The 26406-nt window shown below is 52.7% G+C and overlaps 1 protein-coding gene and 1 long non-coding RNA gene across 28 annotated transcripts in view; one reads left to right on the forward strand and one right to left on the reverse strand.

The window, feature by feature from the left end:
• The window catches only part of ST3GAL4 (ST3 beta-galactoside alpha-2,3-sialyltransferase 4), a 178082-nt gene extending 166365 nt beyond the window's left edge, over positions 1-11717 (forward strand). For all 27 annotated transcript variants that reach the window (XM_043534244.1, XM_043534246.1, XM_043534242.1 and 24 more), the window contains 4 exons: positions 1581-1770; positions 1907-2050; positions 5876-6019; positions 8021-11717. In XM_043534244.1, the coding sequence (XP_043390179.1) occupies positions 1581-1770; positions 1907-2050; positions 5876-6019; positions 8021-8107 (565 nt within the window). In that variant the 3' untranslated portion in view covers positions 8108-11717. The remainder of the gene's footprint in view (positions 1-1580; positions 1771-1906; positions 2051-5875; positions 6020-8020) is intronic.
• Positions 11173-12161, reverse strand: LOC122463594. The gene is made up of 2 exons (XR_006287093.1): positions 12020-12161; positions 11173-11925 (listed from the first exon to the last, which is right to left on the reverse strand). It is a non-coding gene; the product is annotated as an uncharacterized LOC122463594 (long non-coding RNA).
• Positions 12162-26406: the final 14245 nt, after the last annotated feature.

The raw sequence follows: 26406 nt of genomic DNA on the forward strand, positions 1-26406 counted from the left end.
CAATGGGGGTTAGTCTTCCTCCCCACAAGGACCCATCACATCTGTTTGGACACAGTGGAATATGTTTGCAGATACCTGGGGACAGACTGAGATAAACACTCTGGGATCCATGCTACGTTAATGGGATGGAGGAAAACAGAATGCATTCTTTTCGTGTTGAGAGATCAGAATTGATGCGGCGTGTGAGCCTCTTATCTTTCCCTTTTCCTTTGACTTCACGTTGGAGTGCGTGAAAGGAGGCAGAGCCAGGGAGCAGGGCTAGCCCGGACGAGAGCTGGCCAAGACATTTTGCCATTTGATTGAATTCTGAATCGGAATCAAATATCAGAATGGCTGGCGAACGGGAAATCCTGAACAAAAATTCAGTGCAGAAGCATGGACCCATGGCATTTCCCAAATGTTAATACCAGTTTCACTGTGGCTGTTAGCAGCTGGCCCGGGGACTCTGAGAGCTCTGGGGTCCCTGGCCCTGGGGCTACCCTTTGAGCTGCAGAACCTGGAAATCCAGGGTCCCTGGGCAGCTCATATGGGGCAGCCTGTTCCAGGACCTCCAGGCTATCAGCTTGATGGCAGCGACCCTGAGAGACCCCAGTATTTCCAGACTCCAGGCTGAGGATCTCGGAGCCAAGCTCCAGTTAGAGTCAGGGCTTTCAAGAGTGCCAGGTTCCTGGCACCACAGCAGAGAGCTTGGAAGCTTGGAGAGCCCGCAGGGTCCTGGCTCCATGGGAGGCAGCCTGGAAGCTCTGACATAACAGGGCTGCCTTTGAGACACTGGCCCTGGACATCTGGGGTCCCTGGGGCAGCCCATGTAGTGGGGATGCTCCGGAGATGTGGACCCAGGCAGACCATGTGGTAGGGATGCCTTGGCGATTTGGACCCTGGAAGTCTGCGGTCCCCGGTGCCAGAGCAGTCCAGATGGCAGGGCTCCCCAGTAGCCCATGTGGCAAGCTGACAGAGAAGCAGGCTGCTGGGCTTTCCTGGGAGCTGGAATTGCCAGCACCAGCGAGAAGCAAGTGCTCAGACTCCTTAGGCCAGTTCCTCAGCTCTGATCTGAACGGAAATGCACAGATTTACACAAGGGATGTGGGAGATCCAGGTTAGTCCAACCTGGAAATTCTAGTTTATTCAGGCCCTTCTGCCACGCTTGTCACTGTAGTGTGTGAGCACCTTGCAATCATGCATTAAGCAACGTGACTAACATCTGTCCTGTGTTTGCTCTCTCATCCTGTCCCAGGGAGAGATGTGTTGGCAGGAGAGGGGTTGGGTTTGGGTGGTTTTATGGAAATATACACTCACGTTCCTCAGGATCTGTTAGGGAAGGCAGGGAAAGCAATGCGTCTGGCACCCAAGTGGGAGGTGGGGGCGTTGGGATGGGCCTTACTTCCCGGGGGAGTTCATTCCTGAAGGATCCTGTCCCCTAACCTAACATCTATCACGTCAAAGTGTGGCGAGCAGGTGGCTCGAATCCCTGAAGGGGTCTCTGCTGGGGACGGGAAGCCAGGTGCTAATGGGACAGGTCGTGGGGAAAGTGGGACGCATGTGAAATATCCCCTTCCTCATCTTGCGCTCCCTCCCCACAGGTTGAACAATGCGCCGGTTCATGGGTACGAGGCGGACGTGGGCTCCAAAACCACCATGCGGCTGTTTTACCCAGAGTCCGCGCACTTCAACCCCAGGCGGGAAAACAACCCGGATACTCTGCTGGTGCTGGTGCCCTTTAAACCCATGGATTTCCAGTGGCTGGAGACGATCCTCAATGACAAGAAGCGAGTAAGTGCCGCAGGGAGAGCAGGGGGCCACGTCTGGCCTCTCCTCTGCCTTGTTTCGCTCTCGCCGCTGGGTGCAAGGCTGGGGCAGCCCTAGTGGGGAAAGAATAGCCCCTGACTTTCCTGTTGTCCTTTTCCAGGTTCGCAAGGGGTTCTGGAAGCAGCCCCCTTTAATCTGGGACGCCAATCCCGAGCAAGTGCGCATTCTGAACCCTTACTTTATGGAAATTACTGCTGCCAAATTGCTTAATCTTTCCATGAAGCAGCCGCGGAAGATTAAACAGGTAAGGGAGCCGGTGTGCTGGGGGCAGAGAGAGCAAGGCAGACTTGCGGTGCCCCGGATCTAAATCACAGGGCAGACCCGACTGGAACTCGCTAAGGGGGCATGGTGCCATTCCGCTGCACTGCCCCCCCTCCTTTTTCCCCATTGTGCCCCATCAACTTGTTGAGTAGCCCAGGGCTGGGTCCACATGGCTTGGAAAATTACTGCCCTTTCCAAGGCAGGAGGAGACCAAGGTGAAGGCCACTTGGGTGATTCTTACGGTGCTTTGTAGATAAAATGCTAGGTGATCCATCCACCCGCAGTACAGGGCCTCCTGGGTCGGGGGAGATGCTGGCAACCCACTCACCTCTGTTTCCCTGCATCCTTGAGATTATATTCACACTGCTTTGTTGGGGGGAAAGTTGGCCACGGTTGGGAACTGATTGTGGCTGGAGTCTAAAGCAGAGGAGCTGCTCTTCTGGAGGGAGAAGCTAGCAAGTGGCTTCTGCTCAAGGATGAAGATCTATCTGCACTGAATCCTTCTATTGTTTGTTTGGCCAGTGCAGCCTAATTATTAGGGGGTGTGTGTGTGTGTTACCTGAAAAGATTTTCCTTGTTGTCCATCACTTGTGAGAAATCAGACAAACCCATGACGTTTGGCAGAAGTTGCAAAGGTCTGCGGAGTTCAGAGTGGAATTCTCTTCTCATCCTTTCTTGTAGTGGCACTGTGATGCCGTAGCATTTTGCATCTCCAAAACACTTGGGAATGATTGACTAGCAAATGCCCCCCTAGACCTGCAAGAAATCTGATGGGGTCCTCGTTTATAGCTCGAGAAACTGAGGCTCAGAGGGTTAAATGTCCCAGAGCCAGTCAGTGTTTCACAAATAATCGTATAGCTTCATAGACTGTAAGGCTAGAAAGGTTCCACTGTGATCATCGAGTCTGACCTCCTGCATAGGCCGGGACAAAGAACTGCCCTAAATTCATTGCTGTTTGAACTACAGCAGATTGTCTAGAAAAACATCCAATCTTGATTTACAAATGTACCCTGATGGAGACTCCACCACAGTTGTTCCAATGCTTAATTACCTTTAGTGTGAAAAACCTCTGCCTTATTTCTAGCCTTCATTTGTCTAACTTCAACTTCCAGCCACTGGAGACCTTTGTCTGCTAGAGTGAAGAGCCTGCTCTTCTCAAATTTCTGTTTCCCATGTAGGTAGTTGCAGACCGTGCTCGCGTCACCTTTTAACCTTATCTTTGATAAACGAAAGCATTTGAGTTGCTTGAGTCTTTCACTAGAAGGCAGGTTTTCCAATCCTTGAATCCTTCCCATGGCGCTTCTCAGACCCCTCTCCAATTTATCAGCATCCTTGTTGAATGGTGGACACCAGAACTGGACCCAGTATTCCAGTAGCAGTCGCACCAGTGCCAAACAGAGAGGTAATAGAACCCCTCCTATTCAATATGCCCCCGTTTATATTTCCAAAGATCGCATTAGGCCTTTGTGCCACAGCATCACACAGGGAGCTCGTGTTCAGTGACTATCCCCCACAGCCCCCACGCCCTTTTCAAAATAGCTGCTTCCAAGGAGCAAATATTTGGCATACACTGACCTCGTGCTGATGTTGCTGAATTCTACGTGTGGAAGAGCGTATAACCGAGGAGTGAGTAAACCTGTGCAGAGCTGCAGGGACTCTAAATCTAGCGATGAGGGGGGATCGGAGTAAGCAGATGTCCAAACAGCGTCATTCGGGGATGGGGGGCTGCCACGGTCAGAGAGGAATATCTTCCTCTCCCTGGAAGCGAATAGAAGTTGGCTGAGGGGGCAATAAATTGTTCTACTGGTCTCTCTCCATCAAGGCTCACATCCTCCCAGCCATGTCAAGCAGAGGGAAATGTCCCAAGCATGGAAATCTTATAGGTCAGGGTAGAAGTAACTTACTAAAGGATCTGCAAAGAGAGATCCCCGGACCAGCTTGGCTGGGGGAAGATCATTTCCAGCTGAGACCAGCTCAGCATGGCTCCGACCAACTTAGCCGGGGGAGAAGCTCCTTCCAGAGCAGCTGGCTGTTTGAAGGAAGGTGTGTGCTCTACTTTAGTGTTGCCACGCCCAGAGAAACTGTTTGTATGACTTTCTCCTTGTTCCCATAAATGGATTTCCATGCAAGCGTCTCCATTGTCCTCCACATTTCGTCCAGCATGTGCTACTTTGGGAGGGGAGGGTATAATGTCCCAGGCATCACCCCTCCAGGTTCCTTATTGGGGCTTTGGATCAGCTAAAGAAGAGAATTTTTGTCCCAGGTTCACACTGAGCCTGGTGCATGCTGGGACAGGACTTTGGAAGTTTAAGCAGTGCTGTTTGGATATCTGTGTATTGCAGTCATGGGCAATAAAGCTTTCCTTCAACTGTCCATTCTCAGTGCCTTGATCTATGGCAGATCCTAACGACCCGGCACACCGTCATGGGGGCTCTCCCCATCGGGAGATTTTTCAAGGAGCTACTTGGAAAATCCATGTGTGTCTTGGAGTTCACGACCCAATATTCCCTCTCTTGTCTAGTCCAGATGTTTTATACCCTGTCAAGGCTGAATCCCCGCTCTGTCACACTGAGTGCAGAAGTGGGGGCCTGCAAGGATTTTAAAAATGAATACTTGCCACTCCCGGCTTGTATTACACTCCCAAGGTTACAGCTTCTCTCTGACCTTGGCTTGGGTAAACGCTGTCACCACCCAAATGCAAAAAAAAAACCAAAAACCCCTTTGAACCCAGGAAGGAGCACTTGGGAATTCCCCCCTGTGGGGTACCCTCAAGCCCTTTCACCCCTCCGGGGAGAGCTGAGAAAGAAAACAAAGGAAATTAGCTGTGGCTACCAGCTAATCAAACAACATGTGCACAAACCTCTCAGGACACCAAAAATTCAATTCTGTTCTTAAAAAAGGTAAATTGTATTAAAAACAAAAAGAAAGACAATACATCTGAAACGTAGGCTCTTGCTAGATTTTAAAAGAGCAATTCCAAAAATCAAGCACCGAAAATAGCTTTCTGGGGGCTTCAGCTTAAAGGTTACAAGCAAACAAAAGCATCAGAGGAGATCCACAAGCCAATAAGAAATAAAATAAATAACCCTAATCGCGTCTTCCTAGACATTCCCTTAATTTACTTACATATCTGAGGCTCCAGATAAGTAGGTTTGAGGTATGAATTGATAATCTATAATCATACCTGGCTTAAAGCTGGTCGCAGCATTACTGCTCCCTGTCCCTGCAGCCCAGAGAACAACAGACAAAGGGAAAGTTTCTTTCCCAATTTTAAAAAGTTCTACCTTCCCATGGGCTCTTTTGGTCAGGTGCCTGCTCCCTTTTCTTTACCTGAGGGACCTTTTAACCCTTTACAGGTAAAGCAAGCAGAGAACTGACCAAGAGGGATTTTACAGATAACTGGCTGGCTGAGTGTCCATCAAAGGGAGCTAGTCTCCCCCCCTTCATGTATCACGTACCCCATGAGGCAGGTGGTGATTATATACAGGACAAAACTGAGTCCCACTTTGTAATGGCGGCAGCCCTATAGCTAGAAGCTGCCCTTCCTAAGGGGGGAAGCTTCATTCTTAGTCACGCGTATATGACAAATTGCGTCCATGTATCACAAGGCACCATGGTCATCGGTGAGCCTAGGCCCAGTGTTCACACGGCTCTGATGACTGCGCATACTAAGCCTCGGTGTTATACACAGGACCTGACCCCAAAGAGAGAAGGGAGGAGAAAACCACTCTGAACTGAACCCAGCATGTATGGGTTTTTTTATCACCCTGAGCCCTTCTGACTCTCTCTTTCATCTCTCTCCCTCTAGAAACCAACGACAGGATTATTAGCCATCACCTTGGCATTGCACTTCTGTGACCTGGTACATATCGCAGGCTTTGGGTACCCCGATTCTGCCAATAAGAAACAGACTATACACTACTACGAGCAAATCACACTTAAATCAATGGCCGTAAGTGACCACGCTCTTTCCCCTCTGGTGGTGATCATGGTTTGCTGTTACTTTCCTGTGTGAATCTCTGGGCTTTACAAACGTCACCAGAGGAAACTGTGTTATTAACGTATAAGCGGTAAGCTGTCTGGATTCGGTATGTAATAGAACTAGGGGTTACACCGTCCCTCCATATGCTGTGGGCACTATCCATGGTCATACCCATAAATAGCTTTGATGCATTCCATCCAGAAGAGAGCAGCGGTGCATATGACAGTGATGATCCATAAAAACTCTTCCATTCCCTTGGCATTTGGAGTATTCCCCAGAGTAAGTAGAGGGGATACCTAGGAAATACTCTAGGTAGTAGCACTATCTGTATTATGGTAGTGTCTAGGAACAGTAAGCAAAGATCAGGGCCCACCACGTGTTAGGCCCTGTACAGACAGCAGAACACCTAGCTTGCCATATCCTTGGGACAAGAACCATCTTTTCATTCTGTCTGTACAGCGCCTTGCACACTGGGGTCTAGGTCCACGACTGGCGCTCTGAGATGCTACTGCAATACAATTAATAAATTGCTAATGAAGATAGTCCCTCCCCAGAGAGATGGTGTCATCTAAAGCAGGGTTTCTCAACCCATGGGTCAGGACCCAAAATTGGGTCACCAGAATGTTTCAAAGGATCACGTGGCAGCTCCTGCGGCTCCTGTCCCACGGGGCTGGCTGGTCTCACCTCTTCACTCCAGGCACTGCAACCTCTGAGGTCCCAGCACCACTCAGGTTTGGCCCAGCCGTCATGCTGATGGGAGCCCAGGCAGGCCAAAACTGAGTGAGTGGCACTGCAACCCCTTGAACCGGGTCACAACTCCACTTGCACAAATTTGGTCCAGTCAGGGAGATGGGGCCAAACCAGAGCGGCGCTGCAACCCCACAGGTTGCAGCACCCAGAGGGGAGAGCCAAGTCCAGCCAGCCTCACAGCACAGGAGATGCAGGAGCTGCCACTGTGGGGTGAGTGCTGGGCAGGACCTGACCAAAACCAGCTCAGGGCCTCCACCCCCAGACTATTTACTGGCTCGTGACAGGCCATAAACATTTACAGATGGGTCCTGAGCCCATAAAGGTTGAGAACCACTGATCTAAAGCACAAGGACAACGTGAAGCCAGGCTGAATCTCGGTGGTGAGTTACTGGATGTGAGTTTCCTGTGGCACAGACAAGAAAGCCCACATCGTTCTCCAGCTGGCACGTGTTACAGTAAAACACAAATTCTCAGAACAAGTCTGTGTAAAAGCCTCGGAGCAAGTGTTTTTGCACACAGTCCCTGTGCTGTGTAAAGTGCAAACCTGCCTCCTTCCTTTGGCTTGATGAGCACAGACATTAGCAAAGACCTAATACACAGCTCAGCTCAAAACATCTCTCCGCATTGGGCTGCTCCTAGGGCTCCTCCTTCAGGGCTGCGCAGCTCACACCCTAGATCCTTCATCCTGAGAGAGCTCCCTTACTACTCCCTCTAGATAGGAGTTATCTGCCTCAGGGAGTCAGCCGAATCCACTTACCCCTTTCCCGGTGGGACTAACCCCTGCAAACACTGCCAGCCTGATAGAATTCGTGGGGTTGTAAATACAACAGCAAAGATTTCCCCAGCCCAGAGAAGAATTTAGTCTGTGAGCAGCTTAGTAGACAAAGGAGGAGACACCGGCCTGTTTCGCTGTTGAATCAATGCAAAATGAACAATCCCTTTTCTTGCTGACCAAGCTTCCAAGCTTTCTCATCTGCAAGGTGGCTAATTACCAACGGACCCATTTTATCAGTGGGTTCAGTGAGGCCGAGTGGCTTATTCTGTGGATTCCTGAAACGCTGCTTTGCGGTTGTAGGCATTAAATACTAAACTCTTAAAACAACGACAGTCCCCTTTTAAAGCTGCAGGGCCCCCCCCCGTCCCCCGAGTATCACAAAGGGCGAACCGCGACAGGGCCGGGTGGAGTGGCATCTGATGAGCTCTCTTTTGTCTGTTTCACAGGCATCGGAGCACAATGTCTCGCACGAGGCATTAGCAATAAAAAGGATGCTTGAATTAGGCATCGTCAAGAACCTTACGCACTTCTGATGGGATGTGGACTGGAATTTCCCCGCATTGCCTTGGCCTTCGCCTTGGCTGCCTGTCGCCCAGCGTGTCTCAACATCCACCGGGCCGGAGATACCGCTGCTTCGCCACAGGGCCCCGAATGGGCTCCTTGCTCATGGTGAGGGCTGGCTGCTGGGGACAGCGCTGGTCCTGGAGAAAGTGGGCAGAGGGGAGAGGGCTGCAGAGTCCCCCTCGGCCAGGCTGACTTGGCTTTCGGCCACGTCGTGTCAAGGCTCAGAAGCAGAGCATCCGAAATCCTTACAGTTGTGGGGTGGCTGGATCCCTTTGCGGCCAAGCCATCGCTGACTTGCCGGCTTTTAGGGCAGCGCAGAGGGTGCCCCCGTGGGATGGGCCCTCATGGCTTGCTGCTGCACCCCCCTCTTTGGCCTGCCCACTCTGTGTAGGGGACTGGGGCTGTTTGCCGCTCTGTTGAACTGAACGCTGGACAGGTGAAGAATTGTCAACTGCTCGCCAGATCAGTTTGCTCTCAGTCCGAATGAGGCAGCGGGGCTGGTTTGAACCCCCCCCCCCCACACCATCCCCCCTCCCAGGGTGGGGGGCTGTCTCTGGGGGTGCAGCGCGTGGGAATGCTGCTGTAGGTGAAAGTTGTAATGGTGTCCTTTTTTAAACGTTTATTTGGGGGGGAGGGGAACCGTGCAGTATTTTGCTGATGGGGTTTTCGTCTGACCCTCCTTCCCCCCAGTGCTGCTTCCCAGTGGGAATGGGGAGATGGCGATCAAAGTGGGGGCAGAGAGGCAGAGTGGTGGGAGCATTAAATTATTCTTCGCTGACAGAGCACAGCTGCCTGCTTCACCCCCAGCAGCCCTCGGGCAGTGAAGGAAAGGAGTTTGAATTCTGTTCTGTAAGGGGGCCTAGCATGGGGAGCTAAGGTGACCCCTGGTTTGGAGGAGGAATCGTGGCTGCTCCAGGAATGAGCTGTCCCTAGGGCCGCCTCCGCTGTGGGGCTGAGATCGGACGGGGGACGCCCTCCGCTCGGCCGCACTCGAGGATGTGAAGTAGGAATAAATAGGGTTTCCTTTTCCTTTTGAAAAGGGGCCAGACCGACAGCCTGGGGAATGCGGCACTCGGTTTATCCACAAAACAGGTACCACCATGGGCGGTGGGTGAACGCCCCCTTCAGGGAGGCCATGCCTCCCCCTGCTCCCCTCCTTGCCCACTGGAGCCCCAAGCGTGTCCCCCCACCAACCACAGCCGGAGGAGCCTCAGCCGACCCGCCCTGACCCACTGGCCCAAGCTGAGCCCCCGTCGGCTTCGGGGAGAAGGGGAGCACCGTCCATGGGGCAGAGCGTGGGCAGGGCCGTGGCCTGGGTTAGGGGAGGCTTAGCTTCCGTTGGCCTATGACACCCACCACCCATTGGGTACCACACAGGCTGTTGGACTGCACCCTGCTCCCAGCCAACGTGTCTTAGCCCTAAACTTGCAGGGCTCAGACAGGAGGTGAGTCTCCATAGCCCGCCCTCCAAGCTGTCTCCTCTCTGCCGAGATTGCCAACTATCGGGCTCTGGGCACACGTTTCCTGGGAGCTGGTCCTTTAGATCCTGAAGCGGGGTTGGGGGCAGGCATGCTGCGAAAGCCCAGATCTCTCTTTGGGGTGGGGGAGAATAGGGGGAAATGTTCTTCTTCAAGGTGTTGACCCAAAGGGGCTTGGACTTGGTGGGACAGAGCAGAAACGAGTCTCCTGAGCAGGCAGTGCTGTGGCTCAATGCTAGTTAATTTAACGAACTAATTTAAATGATTATTTATCGGAGAAGCGTCCGTGTCTATTGCAGTACAAGTGGAATGTTGTTTTCGTTGAACTGCCCTGTGGGGTGGGTAAGGAGCAGTGGGGTTGAAACTGTATCATCCTTCTGCTTTGCCTGAAGGGGGAGTGACCTTTGGGGATACTCCCTCCTAACCCAGCTCCAATGCAGAGCAAGTACCCAGCCCCCTCTTATCCTCCATAGTGGCACAGGCTTGGGGTAGCAGCTTTGTCCCTCGGGTGTCTCTAGGGTTTTGACTTCATCACTAAGCATCTAACCGCGCTCAAGGACTCCCGTTGATTTAGCAAGTGCTGGATTAGGGCCCAAAGCTCTTCCTGCCACTGCACCCCTTCTCCCTTGTAGCGCAGTCGGGCATGTGTCACATGGCTTGTATCACTAGGGGGCATGGCTAGGGAACGAGCGTGTGTGTGTTGTGTCCATCCCTGCTGCCCCCTGCTGGAGGGTGTGTGTGTGTGTGTGTGTGTGTGTGTGTGTGTGTGTCTACATACATGTCCCAGGGCTGCTTGGTTCTCAGTACTTGCAGCAGCCGCCTATCGCCTGTTGAGAGAAGCCATGAAATCCCTGCCTGGAAGCCCAGCCTGTCCAGTGGGCACAGTGCTGGATGCCCAGGGTATTGCGTGTGTCCTGCCCCCGCCTCCTCCGGAACCCCACCCACGGGCTCCTGCTCCGGGGGTTCCAACGCAGAGGAGGTGGCTGAGCGCTGGGTGTACTGGGGACAAGAAGGGGTAGGTGGGGGCTGATGCAGGGACCAGGGTGAAAATCGGGCTGGGCGCTGGGTATTGCTAGGTGGGGAGAAGAGCTCTGCCCTCCCTTCACCGTGGAATGGCTGCAGGGTGACTACGGTAGCCCAATGGCTGTAGCTGCCCTCTGCAGGGCCCGTACCCCTCCAGCACAGCGGGCGCTGTGTGGACACGTATGAGAATGGTCCCCGTCCCACAGGGCTTGTGGTCTCAGCAGAGCATCCCCACTCTCCTTCCTACACTACACACACTGCGGGGTCCTGCAGAGTGCTGCTGAATGCCATGCTCAGGCAGGCAAGGAAAGGGAGCCCCCCCAGCTCCCTTTGTCGAGCTCTGAAGGGTGGCGGGAGATTTCTCAGCTGCCTCTTTGGGCTTGTCCCTGGTGTCTCGGTGCCCCGCGCCATGGCTGCTTGGTACCTCGTGGTGATGGCAGTGGTGGAACCCATGTGCCCCTGCTCCGAAAGCACAGGCCCCTGCTGCTGGGTTTCCAAAGCTTTTGGCATTTCATAGGTTTTTTTAGGCGGAGGGAGGTGTGGAAGGGGAGAGGGAGATGTAGAAGGAAATCATGATAGATGACTTCTGCCCCTGCTCTCCGAGCCCCATGTACCATACCCCATGTACCACAGGGTGGTCCTCCCTGGGTCTGGTGGAGCTGTTCCCGAACTTGGGATGGGTGATGCCTGTGTGTCTAGACCTGACCCCCTGGGGGCGGAACATTGAAATATTTACTGTACAGTATCAGTCAACTCTAAACTCTGTCATGCTCACTGGTCTTTGGAGCGCGAGCGATCTCAGAATCCCAGTTGCCTCCGAAGATGACTGATGTATTGCACCATGGTTCTATTGTAAAGACTTTTTGAAAAGAGTTTTTTTAATAAAAGAATTCTTGCTCCAAAGACTGTACATAGGTAAATCTGCAAGATGTGCTGATTATCCCTTACTATCTAGATTGTATATATTGTAAATCTAGATTGCAGTTTAAAAAAAAAAAAATCTGGTCTGAAGAAGGAAACATGTGCTTGAAAAAGGCAAAACAAAGAACTTCATTTGTGGATAAAACCCTAAAAAAGGCGTTTGGTGGCCAAGTTTCATTTTTCTTTTACACTGTGTGTTTGTGTGAGAAAGAGAGAGACTGCAGTGTCAGTGAAAGATGCCAGGCCAGGAGCCCGGTACTTATCCATACGTCAACTTTCAAAGCGGTTCGAGGGTCACATTTAGCACTGCCTTCTGGATAATAGGAACATCTGTAGCCAATATGGCTTTGGAAACAGTCAAACCACTGTTGAGAAAATTAGAATTTGTCAATTCAAAATTAGAATCAAATAATAAAAGTACAAACTAATCAGTCTGTAAAGAACGATAGAAGTGTTTACCATGCTCTTAATCCTCAAAATGTTTTGCAACTAGCCTCAGATGTGTGCGTATTTTCCCTCATTGTACAGGTGGGCAAACTGAGGCAGAGAGAGGCAGCGATATGCCAAGCTGGTTGGAAAAATGGCAAAAGATCCATCATTTTTTCGTATAAAACAAATGTCATCGTAATATTAAATCTTTGCAAACCACTGCCTAGTGGTAGTGCTATGCTGAAGGGGAGCAGCACTTACGCTGCCCGCTCTGTGTGTTGGTGGGATGGTGGTACCCGACACAGGCTATGCGTGGGTTAAATGTGGCTGTGAGGCCAATTCTGTTAGCGGGCTGCACCTGGCGGCAGATCCAGGCTCAATTGATCATGAGGCCCAGCTGGGCAGAAACAGCCTGGCTTGTCCAAGGAGAAGAAGTTTGTAGCTGAAGGGAGCTATGAAGGGGGGTGTCTGCAGCTACTATCTGGGAGCAGAGAAGTGGTGAGGAGGAAACCCAGGGGTGAGGAAACTCTGAAGCTAGCCCTGGAAGAAGGGCCAACCCCGAGAAGTTGTGGGGAAGGGAGGCTGGGTCGGAAGGAGCCCAGGGAAACAGCAGCAAGGACGGGGATGGGGCAGACCGTGGCTGTTGGTTATAGGCTCCCTGGGCTGGAAGCCTGCGTAGAGGGAGGGCCTGGCTTCCCTCCCAGCCACTGCCCAGAGGCATGAGCCCAGAGTGCGGGCCGGAGACCCGACACGATGCCTAGGAATTACTTGTCGGACTTTTGTTTGTTGAACTTGGTTACCCCGAAAGGGGCAGCCCAATGTCGTCGCCTGGCCGGCGGGAAGAGAAGCCACCACAGCACCGGAACGACGGTCGTCGGGGGGGACACCGTATGGGGAGGGAGCCGCGACGCCACCCCCAGCTCCTGCGGTGAGTGAACCCTTTGCAGTCAGGATCTGTCGCTCTGTTGTCGGTTTGTGCAGTGCCCAGCCCAGTATCCCGGCTGGTGTAGAGCGCGGCAGTGACTGGTGCCGGGGAGCGCAGGCTTTTGGGGGGGGCCTCTCGCCGCCTTCCCAGCTGCACAACGAAGCGTGAAAGCCGGGCCCGGGCTGAACTTAAAACGGGACGTGCAGGGGTTAAATTGAGAGGGGCAGTTCCCCCCACCCTTTTCTCTCTGGCTTGGCGAAGCAGCACCCCTAGAGGACTGCACCCCTCATTGACTGGTGCCATGAGAGCACCCCCTGCTGTTTAACTGCGGCTGGCGTGCCGGGGTCTAGCCATGGCGCCCTGCGCACCTGGTTCCCGGCCAGGGTGGAGGGAGCGGGAGGGCGTGGGGAACTGCCATTGTGTGTCTTTGGTGACTGGCCTTTGCCATACGAAATGGGGAAAGATCCAAATGGAACAGTACAGGCATGGAGCCGGGTGTGAACGCTGCCTTGTTAGAACTACCCGGGGACTTCACACGCTGACCCCCACCTCAAACCGCAGGCCTAAGCCTGCCCCCCTGTTCCAGGCCATGTGAGCGTGTGACTGTCGCTTTAACTGGGGGGGGTGCCAGATAAACTCTCTGTTGCTAGGGCAGGAAAAGGCCGGTTCACCCTCCTGCTGGGGTTCTCACCTCTTTTTTTCGGAGCGCCCCTCAACATGCTATGAAAAACTCCAGGGCCCGGGGCGGGGGGGGGACCCTTGGGCACTGGTGTCGTTTGACTTCTATTTTGGGGCATGGGAGGGCAAAGGGTCTGGTGGGGCTTGGGTCAGCTCCGCGTGGCAGGGACCAGGAAGGGAGCACCACCCCTGCCCCCCGACTCACCTCAGCAGGTCACCCAGCCTCTCTGGGTTGTGGGGGGACTCAGCTCAAAGCGTTTGAAAACAGGTCAGGGTGCAGGGGGGGGGGGGAGCTCCATGCAGGCAGGAGGGAGCTGAGGGTATGGGGGGCTAGGGGCTGAGTGAAGGCAGGGGGGAGCTCAGGGTGCAGGGAGTGGGGAGCTAGGGGCTGTGTGCAGGCAGGGGGGGAGCTCAAGGTGCGGGCAGGGGATAGCTAGGGGCTGTGTGCGGGCAGGGGTAGCTCAAGGTGCAGGCAGGGGGTAGTTAGGGGCTGTGTGCGGGCGGGGGGTAACTCAGAGTGCATGGAGGGGTAGCTAGGGGCTGTGTGTTGGCAGGGGGTAGCTAGGGGCTGTGTGTGGGCAGGGGGGTAGCTCAAGGTGGAGGCGGGGGGTAGTTAGGGGCTGTGTGCGGGCGGGGGGTAACTCAGAGTGCATGGAGGGGTAGTTAGGGGCTGTGTGCGGGCGGGGGGGAGCTCAGAGTGCATGGAGGGGGTAGCTAGGGGCTGTGTGCGGGCGGGGGGGTAGCTTAGGTTGCAGGGAGAAGGATTGCTAGGGGCTGTGTGTGGGCAGGGGGTAGCTAGGGGCTGTGTGTGGGCAGGGGGGTAGCTCAAGGTGCAGGCGGGGGGTAGTTAGGGGCTGTGTGCGGGCAGGGGGGTAGCTCAGAGTGCATGGAGGGGTAGCTAGGGGTTGTGTGCCAGGAGGGCTCCCCCTGCGATGGCTGCTCCCCAAGGGCTCTGCTGGAGCTGGAGCTGGGTCTCTCACCCGGGCGGCTCTTACGGGTTGCGTGAGCAAAGGGGGCTGGGAGCTGAGGAGCAGCCGCAACCCTGGGTACCAGCAGCAGACGGAGGAATGCTATGGCTGCCCGCTCCACGGCACCACCAACCAGAGGAGCAGCTGCCCCACATTGCCTGGCTCTGGCTTCCCACCTACCACCTGGCCAGAGGGCTGGGCCTGGGGGAGAGGAGGAGGTGGGGGTGGAGCTGACCCTGGACTGCCCCACTCTGGGGAAGGCACTGCAGTTTCGGGAGCTACAGCCTCGTGCTCCCTGCAGCTCTTCCCATGGGGTTCACAGCTTCTGGCTGTGGGGAGTGCCGCGGCTGGGGGCTCCAGGTTTCAGCCGTGGGGCTCCACAACCCCCCTGAAAGGGCTCATGGACCCCCCCCCAGGGGGCTGCAGACCCGTGGTTGAGAATCGCTGCACTGGATGGGGACAGTTGGGAGTGTGGGATAATGTGGGAGATCCGTCTGCGCCCACCCTGACAGGCTCAGAGAGGTTGATCTTAGCCCATGTACCAATACTTTCCTCCCAAAACTGCTCTTTGGAATTTTCCTCTGGTAAACTGAGGCACCCAGTCTTTCTAGCCAGACGGCTGGCCACTGTTGTGCATATTGCATAGCTCCTAGGAGCCCCAGGCCTGGGCCCCGCTGTGCTTGGCACTATACAGAAAAACAACGAAAAGACGCGCCCTGCCCTGAAGAGTTTGCAGTCTAAGCCTAAGGTGGGGGAAGCCCAAGGTAATTGAATATGATCTGTCTAAGGATGACTCCTAGACTGGGGGCGGGGTATAGTTCTGCAGGTGTCTGTGGGACTGTGAAATTCTAGAATAGGTCTCTGTGGTATATGGGGAGCAGGGGCTGGTCTACACACGGTTTAGCTGCAGTTGGTTGGGAATCAATCCACTTCACTTAAATTGATGTAACACACAGTCTGTTGCAAATCAACTTTTAGCTAAACTTATTGCAGACCAAAAGCCTGATACAAACTGACAAACTGCAGGGAGTGGTCTTGGTTTGAGCAGCGGGTTGGACTAGATGACCTCCTGAGGTCCCTTCCAACCCTGATGGTCTATGATTCTATGGTATGACTTCAACGAAACCAATGTAATCTACTCTTCACCCAGTATGACTGTCCATTCGCGGCTGAACCCAACTAACTAAATCAATGCGTGCCTTTAGTTAAACTGATGCAATGTTATGCAGAAGGGAAGTTTGACCATACAGGAGAGCGGAGACATCTATTCTTTACCAAACTGCACAGAGAAACCCGATTCTTTCTCTTTTTGATGTGTGTATTTCCTGATGCCTTGTGAGGTGCAAATCCATTCTCTGCCAGAGGAAATTCCAGCTGGGGGCACATTTCTCTCTCTGTGCGGACATCTCTCGGCTGTAACCACAGCATCTGTTTCACTTATCTGGATATAGGCAGCCTGCTGACCAGATTGCAAGGCTGGTCTAGACCTCCTGCAGTGGAAAATATTTGTGGATATAACTATTATCTAGAAAACTATCTTTGGTTCAGAAATTGGGGTCATTTTTTCCATAGTGCGTTCCTCTGTAAGGGCCCGTTGAACTCAGGAACCAAGTTCCCATTGATCGAAATGTTGGAGCCCTAATGAGGCTTGGCCAATTCATCACGTGAAATTTACCAGCCAAGGGACAAGACTTTAGCCTGCCCTTCTCATGATGAGCAACTTACTCGCTTGTCAAACAAACTCTGGCTCTTTGAGGGAGTAGACTTTTGCAAGGCTGCTTTCGAAGGCCAGCTGTGGGGGACAGGCCCAGAGCTTGCTGTGAAAGGGCATAACAAACAGAAGCCACGTGTTACCCTGCTGCCTGCCAATCCTTTCTCATTCCCATGTATTTTTAAATTATTGTTGCCTATTCCAGGAAAGTGCTGCCCTGGAATTATGGCTCTTTAGCTCTTCACAGGGTCTATTCTCTTCCAGCCGGTCTAGTCCACTAAAAATACATTCAACCCCAAGGGAAGGGGTTGGGGCAACAGGCCCATTTCCTGCCCCCCCTCCCCGAATTCAGCTCTCCCACAGAAGCACAGAGCTGCCAATCTGTGATCCCAAAAGGGAAGAGCCCGTGTTCTCACTCCTTCCACCCGGCATTAGATCAGTACACAGAGCATGTGCCAGTTTTCCAATGGTTGGGTAGGTTTTTGGTTTTTTACTCTTTCACTTCTCTGCTTTCAGAATAAATCAATGGGAAGTGACAGATCTGTGGCTGCTTTTCTCTGGGAGGGAGCAAAGCTTAGCCCCATTGGCACTGGGATTGGAGCTGTCTGCCTTCTGCTCCAACTCGGCCGTCTGTCTGCGTGTGAGAGAGGGTGCGCCTTTCCCCCTCCCTCAATGCCGCAAAGTACCTCCCCCCAGGGAATAAAAAGTTTAACTAGAGAAAGCCCTGAGACAGCTGGTTGGGATTTTGTCACTAAAACTGCCTGCCCCTTGCCAACAGAAAACACAGATTCATCTAAACCAAAACTTTTCACAGGAAAATGTGTTGGGAATTCAGGGAGGGGAGAGACAGACAGACATACACTCTAGAACAGCCCGGTGGTTAGGGCCCAGACTGCGAACGTAGGAGATCTGGCGTTAGTCCAGCCCCTGCCTGATCTCAAGCAGCATCTTGCGCCCTGGTGTGTGGAGTTGTGCAACTTGTTTCTCGGTGTCATGGCGGCAACTTGAAGAAAAAATTGGGTTTGGGTCGCCCTGAAATGAAAACTTTTTCAGCTGTAAACCCCCTCCCCCCTTTTTTTGTAAACAAACGAAGGTAAAATTCAAACCACGGTGGCCTTTCCGATCGACAAAATGTTTTAAAAAAATCAGTGTGAACCGTTTTGACTTTTCTGCAATTTTTTTTCCGACCGAAACAATTCAGCAAAATCAGCACAAATTTGCAGAACGTTTTGGTCGGCCCAAAGCTGCATTCTTTCGATTGAAATAAGGGTTAGTCCAAAAACATTCGCCCTGCTCCACCAGTGAGGGCCCTGAGCAGCAGGTGATTAGCCTCCAAATTGCCCTGTCCCGTTCGTTCCCTCTGAAGCATCTGGCACTGGCTGCTGTCAGTAGACAGGACACTGGGCTAGATGGTCTGAGCCAGTGAGGCCGTTCTTACGGCTACTCTGGGCTCACTCTGTGTGTGGTGTTTAGTGATGCACCTCGTAAGGGCTCAGGTTCATCCTGGTGAGGCCAAACCCTAACATCTGCCCTTTGTGTGATTGAAGCTCCTCCTCCTAGAGCCTTGACTCCTCCCCCCTGTTCTGGGCAGAGCGGCTCCCTTGGGAGCTTCCTCCTCAGCAATCCCAGCCCTATGAGGTGCTCAGCATCAGCTCTGCCCGCCGGGCTGCCACCATCCTTCTTCCTTTGTCAAATGCACGGCAGGGGGATGACTGGCACAGGGGCAATGGGTCTATGGCGCCCTCCTCTCTAGGTCCCAGGTTCAAAGCCACGGGAGGCTGGTTGTCTAGCAGCTTTGGCCTCTGTCCGGGCAGAGGTGTCCACGCCTGACAAGGAGCAACGTGATCAGAGTGGGGCTGCGAGGAAAGAGCTGGGGCCAGCACGGTCGCCTTGAAGCTCTGACAAAGGGCCCAACTCCTTCCCCTCCCCACAGCTCTTCCTCCTGGGTTCTCATGGGCAGCTCCGGCGGGGACCCCGTCTTCAGCAGAGGTGGCCCTGACACACAGACCCGAGTCTCTGTGGAGAGCTGGAGCAGAACTGAGCAGTGGGAGGCTATTTCTAACATCCTCCATGACCAGAGACTGATGCCAGGGGAGGGGTGGGGGGGATCTGTCTTGTGGCCTCTGACTCGGGAGGCTCTGGGTTCAAGGCTTGGCGCTGTCGCACTTAAATCTCCCTGCCTCAGTTCCCCAGCTGGGTCAGAGGGGTAATGAGCCTCCCTTTGTCTGTTCTGGGCACTGGCTCTTCAGGGTGGGGGCTGTCTCTGTACTGCACCTAGCACACCCCTTCAGTTAGAGCCACCAGGTGCTACCACCCTGCTGTTGTACCAACAGTGTAAGGTATTCATCTGGCCCCCATCACCACAACACCTGAGTGCCACACAGTCTTTAATGCATTTAACCGCCAGCACCCCGGGAAGCAGGGCAGGGCTACTCTCCCCCATTGTACAGCGGGGAAACCGAGGCACAGAGAGGCCAAGTGACTTGCCCATGGACACTTGAGTGATCTGTGGCAGAGCAGGGTCTCCCAGGTTTGAGGCTAGTGCCCTAACCACTCTAAGCAACAGGGTTAAGGAGAACCCATGAGGGACTGACAGTCTTATTCACAGTACGTGAAACAAGAACAAACCCAGCACTGCTCCAGTCTGCTGCTGTATACACGCTTGCTCTGCTTCCCAGCACAGGCCTCCCTGGCTTGGAGGGAGGTGAAATTTTGACTGTCCATGAAGCATGATGATTGTATTGGATTAAGTGGACACAATCATTTCCTCACTGTTGTTTTGTGCATGGGATGATTTAGTTGGGGATTGGTCCTGCTTTGAGCAGGGGGTGGGACTAGATGACCTCCTGAGGTCCCTTCCAACCCTGATATTCTATGTGTGCGTGAATTCCAGCCAGGACATTTTTGTTTTTGACACATGTGCTTGTAACAAAAGCACCCAGTTTAACACCCAGTTCCTTTGTCTGATTCTCCCTGGAGGGACCCATTAGTTGTGTTTTGTCAGGAGTATCACACTGCCCGGTACTCTCTCTCATTTCCTTGTGCTACGGTGTCTCTATCCACCGATAGTCCCTTGTCTTACGCTTAGACTGTAAGTTCTTTGGGGGCAGGGACTGCATCATTGTACAACATCTAGAGTAGTGAAGTGGTCATGGCAGGGTTAACTGGGCTAGCCAGAGTGTTATACTGTTTTTTCTGGGTGAGACGCCACCTCTAGCCAGGCTGTGAGCTGCCAGGGCAGGGCCCAGTTTCCGAGCGCCATGCCTGGAGTCACGTTTCTTCAGGGTCCTGAAGAATTTAAGGTTTAATGAAACAAACAAGCGCTCAAAAGGCAGCTCCCCAAGCAAATTGGTTAATTTGCAGCCAGTTTAATTGCTCGTCACTGTTGCTTGTTGCATATTAATGAACAGATGGTTGGAAAAGCTCCTGCCATAGACGGAGGCCTCCGAAATATCTGGCAGGCAGCTGGGCCTCTGAACAAATCATTAACTGCTCGCGAGGGGCAATCGGCTGCCACGTATTAGCATATTAATCAAACTTCATGAATTATGTGTGGGGGCTGAGGTGGGGTCCTCCCCAGGCAGCAGCTGTGCGGGCAGGGGGTGGGAAAGGGGAAGGGGTGTGACTGCAGTTACAGCACAGGGCCAGCAGGTGGCAGCAACACCTTGGAAAAGCGAGCGGCATTTAATGGTTTGTTTGCCACTGTGCCAGGGTGAAAAAGAAAATCTCCTGCTCTGCATGTTAAATCCCAGCCTGTGGCTTGGGCTGCTGCAGGAGAATGGCCTACGCCCCTGCCAAGCTGTGCAAGGGAGGTGCCTGTATTTCCTGCCGGCGGCTGCTAATTTTGCAAAGGTGGCATTGCAAATACTCCTCGAAGGTGGGGCCCTAGGCAGAGCTTATTGACGCCCACGCCCTCCCGATTCTTGGCTGGCCCAGGGACTAGGCTCTTCCGTTTCCCAGAGCAGGACATGAGACTTGGACTCCGGTCAGGTCTCGTGTAACCCCTCCCGTGCCATCGGGCCAGGGGCCCACCCAGGCTCTCCCCTTTCCCGCAAGCCTGGTTAGTTTTCACCCAGCCGGTTGGAAAGATGGAAAGAGCAGACCGGGGGAGCAGGGGGATGTGACCAGAGCCTGAGAGTGTCTGCGGGAGGGGGAGACAGTGACACGTCGAGGGTGTGGACTTGAAGGGAGGGGTGAAATTAAGAAAGCGGGAGGGGGGGTGTTAATGTGGATTTCAGGAACAGTATCCTGGGAGGCCAGTGTACTGGGGAGTCCATGGGATGGAAATGGGGAAGCCCCATTGCTGGGGGATCTGATTAGACAAAAGTGCTGGCAATGACCTCGTGCTGACCCAGGGGCCGGGCTAGATGGGCCGGGCTTGGGCTCCTGCCCCATCTCTTGTTCGGGGCAGCAGAGATTTCGAGTGCTAGAGAAACGCTCAGGAGCATTGTTCTTCCCTGACCTGTGAGCGGGCAGTCCCCGGCCAGCATTGGAAGGGCTAGTGTCTCTGGTGGGGTATATCTGGGTCAGCTCAATGGCCCAGGTAAACAGGGGGTGGGGGGATATAGGGGTAAGAGGGGCAAAGCCTGTTTCGACCTTCAGATGGGTCCCTGGGGCTCAGAGGAGGTTGGGTTGGCCCATTGCTCTGTGTGGTCTGATACTGGGCAGTGTCTGAAAACCCGCCCTCCATCCCCCCACATTCCCCATGTGCTGCACCAGGGAAGGGGGCATGATTCCTTCAGCACCTTGGTGATGTTTAGCTTATGCCCCATAGCGTGAGAACATAAGCAAGGCCATACTGGGTCAGACCAAAGGTCCATGTAGGCCAGGATCCTGTCTTCCAACAGTGGCCAGTGCCAGGTGTCCCAGAGGGAATGAACAGAACAGGGCGATTATCGAGTGATCCCTCCCCTGTAGTCCAGTCCCTGCATCTGCCAGTCAGAGGCTTAGGGACTGCGGTTGTGTCCCTGCCCATTCTGGCTAATAGCCATTGGTGGACCTATCCTCTATGCACTTGTCTAGTTCTTCTTTGAAACCTGTTATAGTCTTGGCCTTCTCAACATCCTCTGGCAAGGAGTTCCACAGATTGGTTGTGTGAAGAAATACTTCCTTTTGTTTGTTTTAAAGCTGTTGCCTATTAGTTTCTTTGGGTGACCCCTCGTTCTTGTGTTGTGGGAAGGAGTAAATAACACTTCCTTCTTTACTTTCTCCACACGTCATGATTTTATAGACCTCTATCATATCCCCCCCCACTTAGTCATCTCTTTTCCAAGATGAGCACTCCCAGACGTTTTAATCTCTCCTCATTTGGAAGCTGTTCCCTCTCCCTGATCGCTTTTGTTGCCCTTCTCTGTACTTTTCAAATTCTAATATATCTTTCCTGAGATGGGGCGACCAGAACTGTGCACAGTATTCAAGGTGTGGGCGTACCAGGGATTTATATAGTGGCATTTACTGTCTCATTATCTGTTCCTTTCCTAATGGTCCCTAACATTGTTAGCTCGTATTATGACTGTTGCTGTTCATGAGCAGATGTTTTCAGAGAACTAGGAACGCCAAAAATCTTTCTTGAGTGGTAACAGCTAATTTAGACCCCCATCGTTTTGTATGCGTAGTTGGGATTATGTTTTCCAATGTGCATTATTTTGCATTTATCAACATTCAAGTTCATCTGCCATTTTGTTGTCCAGTCGCCCAGTTTTGTGACATCTCTTTGTAACTCTTCACAGTCAGCTTTGGACTTAAAAAAATCATTCAAGATAGTTATTTACAAACTTCAACACCTCACCGTTTACCCCCTTCTCCAGATCGTTTACGACTATGTTGAACAGCACTGGTCCCAGTACAGACTCTTGGGGGACCCTGCTATTTGCCATTCTCCATTGTGAAAAAAGACCATTTATTCCTATCCTTTGTCTCCTATCTTTTAACTAGTTATTGATTCATGAAAAAACCTTTCCCTCTTATCCCATGACAGCTTACTTGGCTTAAGAGCCTTGGGTGTGGGACCTTGGCAAAGGCTTTCTGAAAGTCCAAGTACACTATATCCACTGGATCCCCCTTGTCCACATGCTTGTTGATCCCCTCAAAGAACTCCAATAGATTGGGGAGGCATGATTTCCCTTTACAAAAGCCATGTTGACTCTTCCCTAGCACGTTATCATCTATGTGTCTGATAATTCTGTTCTTTACAATAGTTTCAACCAATTTGCCTGGTACTGAAGTTAGGCTTCCTGGCCTGTGATTGCCGGGATCCCCTTAGGACCCTTTTTAAAAAACCAGCGGTATGTTAGCTACTCTCCAGTCGTCTGATTGAGAGGCTCATTTAAGTGGTAGGTTATATACCACAGTTACTAGTTCTGCAATTTCATATTTGAGTTCCTTCAGGAACTCTTGGGTGAATACCGTCTGGTCCTGCTGATGTATTACTGTTTAATTTATCAGTTTGTTGCAAAATCTCCTCCATTGACACCTCAATCTGGGACAGTTCCTCAGATCTGTCACCTAAAAAGAACAACTCAGGTGTGGGAATCTCCCTCTCAGCCTCTGCAGTGAAGACCGACACACATAATTCCTTTAGTTTGTCAGCAACAGCCTTGTCTTCCTTGAGTGCTCCTTTAACACCTCGATTGTCCAGGAGCCCCATTGACTGTTTGGCAGGCTTCCTGCTTCTGATGTTCTTTTTTTTTTTTTTTAACTAGTTGCTCTGCAAATTCTTTTTTGGTCTGCCTCATTATATTTTTAGCCTTGACTTGCCAGAGTTTATGCTCCTTTCTATTTTCTCAGTAGGATTTGACTTCCAATTTTTAAAAGATGTCTTTTTGTCTCTCACTATCTATTTTACTCTTGTTTATCCATGGTGGCATTTTTTTGGTCCTCCTGTTTGTTTGTTTTTTTGGGGTGGGGGGGAGTATACATTTAACTTGAAGCACTATTATGGTGTTTTTAAATAGTTTCCATGCAGTTTGCAGGCATTTCATTCTGGTGACTGTTCCTTTTAATTTCTATTTAACTAGCCTTCTCATATTTGTGGTGTTCCCATTTTTATTATCCAAGCATGGAATTTCCATAGAAATTCTAGGGTACAGTTTGATTCATTTAAGATTTTTACTATATTTGTCTCTATGGGTTCTTTCACATCTAGTGCCACTAGATGCCACATCCCCCACCAGCCGCATGCCACATCCCCCACCAGCATGACCTACTCGGTCATTCCTGTATATTTTATATCCTGGTATTACTGTGTCCCATTGATTATCATCATTCTGCCAAGTTTCTGTGATGCCTATTATATCAATATCCTCATCTAATACCAGGCACTCAGGTTTGCCCATATTCATATTTAGACTTCTTGTGTTTGTCGTACACAAGCACTTACTGGAATGTGGCAATATTTAGCTGTCTGCATTCGTGTGATGTAACTGAATGGGATTCTTTTCTTCATCTGTTTCTTTTCACTTCCAACCTGGACTTCATCAACTTCTGTCCTCTCCTCTTTACCAGCATATAGAGAATCCCTGGTAATAGATCCTCCCCTAAGGGAGCAAATGGCTTGATTTTTCTCGTCATGTTTGGCCCCACTTCTCCTTTGCTGGGAGGCCTGCAAGGTTGTCACCTGGGCCTTTTCCTCCACAGCCAGCTTCCATCCGTCCCCAGGGCTCTGCCCTGGGGCTGCACTGATGGTGTTTGGCCTGTGTGGTGTTGGGTGTGATTGGAGATGGGGTGATCTCAGGAGCAGCAGGATGCAGCAGCCACGGGCTCCGGCCAGTGATGGATTTCACCCCCCCTCCAGTGTCGGAGGCAGAGCTGACAAACACACCAAGGCCCTAGTTCCACAGTCAGGCTCCGAACCTCAGCAGAAATAATGTGGCTTCTGATTCCTAGAGGCAGGGAGATTTGCAGGGCCCTTGGGCCGTGAGCATCCTCTGGCACCTCTTGAGGGTACGTGTCTGTTACAACATGGGGTAGGTGCTAGAGAAACGATACTAATGCTGAGCTCTTGTCAGCTGTAGACCTCAGAGCGCTTTACAGAGGAGGTCACTCAGTCTCATTAGCCCCATTGTACAGACAGGGATACTGAGGCCTGGAGCGTGGGAAGTGATTTACCCAAGGTCACTCAGCAGCAGGCCGTTGCTCTATCCGCTACCTCAGACTGCCTAATGGATAGTAAGAGACTGATGGTTATTTCCTTGTCCCAACCACAGAGTTCCCCTTGCTGGCCCTGTGGGGTTAGAAGCAGCTGCACATTGACGCTCTCAGCAGCCGGCGCTGACATATCACTGCAAACCCAGGGCCCTCCCCAAGGGCTGGGAGCATGGAGGGGGGCAGTGCGGCAGGGAAGGGGAAATAACCCTGCGGTCTTCAGCATTCTGCATCTGTTTTCCCTTGCTAAGGTGTGGGATCCTAGCACAGGAATGTAGGGATGGCCAGGCAGGAGCAGGCCCCGGCTCCGTCTAGCCCGGTATCCTGACAATGGCCAGCACTGCCCTTCCTGCCGGTGCCTGGTTCGCAAAGCCCCTGGGGAAGGAAGCTGCTGCTGTGGCAGGGTGCGATTATTTTAGTGAGGAGCCTGAAGCAGAGCACCTGCTTTGAACCCCCCATGTCTGCTGGATTTGGGGCCGTTTTGCAAATAGCCCCTCACTCTGTAACCAGTTGATGCAAAGCCCTGGGTCCAAGAAGCCCTCCTGGGCCAGATTTAGGCTTTCAGTGTGAGTTAGGCACCTACATCCTTTAATGACAGGTTTCAGAGGAGCAGCCGTGTTAGTCTGTATCCGCAAAAAGAACAGGAGGACTTGTGGCACCTTAGAGACCGTCTCTAAGGTGCCACAAGTCCTCCTTTTCTTTTTACATCCTTTAAAAAGATCTTGGGCCCAGAGCCTTTTGGCGTTTGCAGTCTGGATCCTGAGCCCCATGCTGCAACTTGAGCTTATCCCAATTAATAAATAACAGCCCCCTCAGGCTGAGGCTGCAGGGATCAGGCTAATGAATGTGGGGGGCAGGCTGCTGGGAAGTTGACGCACCATGGGTCCTGTCTGCCCCCTTCTGGCCAAATATTAGAGTACAGCTACCTCCTTGGAATCCCCCATCGGTCGGTGTATCGCCCAGCCGAGACCCCTGCAGTTCAGGGCAGGTGGGTCTGGCTGTAGGAGCCCAGCAGGGTTGGGACCTGGAGGTCAGCGGCCAGGAACTTCCAGTAGCTGGAGCTGCCCTTCTTTGTCATTCAAACATCTTCTCCATGGGCCTGTGGGGCACATGTCACCCACCCCCACCCGTGTGGTGTCACGTCTCCCTCTAGTGGTGGCTGGATCACACACAGCATTTGGGGAGCCTGGCTAACAGAGCCACCCGGGTTCCCTCGCTCAGGCAGCCGGAGCGCCTGCTTTAAGAGCTGGAGGTTCCTGGTTCAGTCCCTGCTGCCTATGACAGTGAGAGTGCCTGCCCCCTCATCCCGCCATCGGCCCCCCATGGTCCTGCTTCTGCCCCCTTTCACTCCCATGCACTTCCTGCAATTCGGGGCCTCTCTGCAGCATGTTTAACCAAGTGGATTTAGGGCCTGACCCTGCAGTCGCTGGAAACACAAGTGCCGTTGATTTCAGAGCAGAGCCTGCTTTGCTACGTCCTGGGGAGACAACCCAGAGCAGGCACGGCACAGACACGGGGAGGTAGCGTGGCCCAGTGGATAGTGCGCCCGTCGAGGATTCCAGAGACCCGGGCTCTGTTCCTGGCAGTGTTGGTGGTGGGCTGTGTGGTCTCTGGGAAGTCATTGCCCCTCTCTGTGTTGGATCCTTTGTCTATTTTGATTGCGAGCTCTTTGGGTGGAGGCTGGTGTACGTCCATGGCCCAGATCTCAGTTGGGTTCCTGGTGTCGCTGTGATACCTCAGGGCCCATGTCATGTGCTGCCCCCTGCTCTGGAGGGACCAGCTCCAGGCAGGAGGTCAGTTGCTGTGGCCCATTCGATCCTTGCCTCTCTGCTGAGATGGCCAGGGACAGTGCTGACCTGTGTGATGTGGCCACTGGCCCACTGGGAACGGGCCTGAAACTCCACAGGCTTTCGGCAGTGAAGTCTCTGGAGGGTGGAAGACCCACGATCCATTGCCAAGCCCCTGAGATATCCAGGACCTGGGGTGTGCTGTG

This window comes from Chelonia mydas, chromosome 22 (genome assembly GCF_015237465.2).
Source record: "Chelonia mydas isolate rCheMyd1 chromosome 22, rCheMyd1.pri.v2, whole genome shotgun sequence".
In the NCBI taxonomy this organism is placed as follows: Eukaryota; Metazoa; Chordata; order Testudines; family Cheloniidae; genus Chelonia; species Chelonia mydas.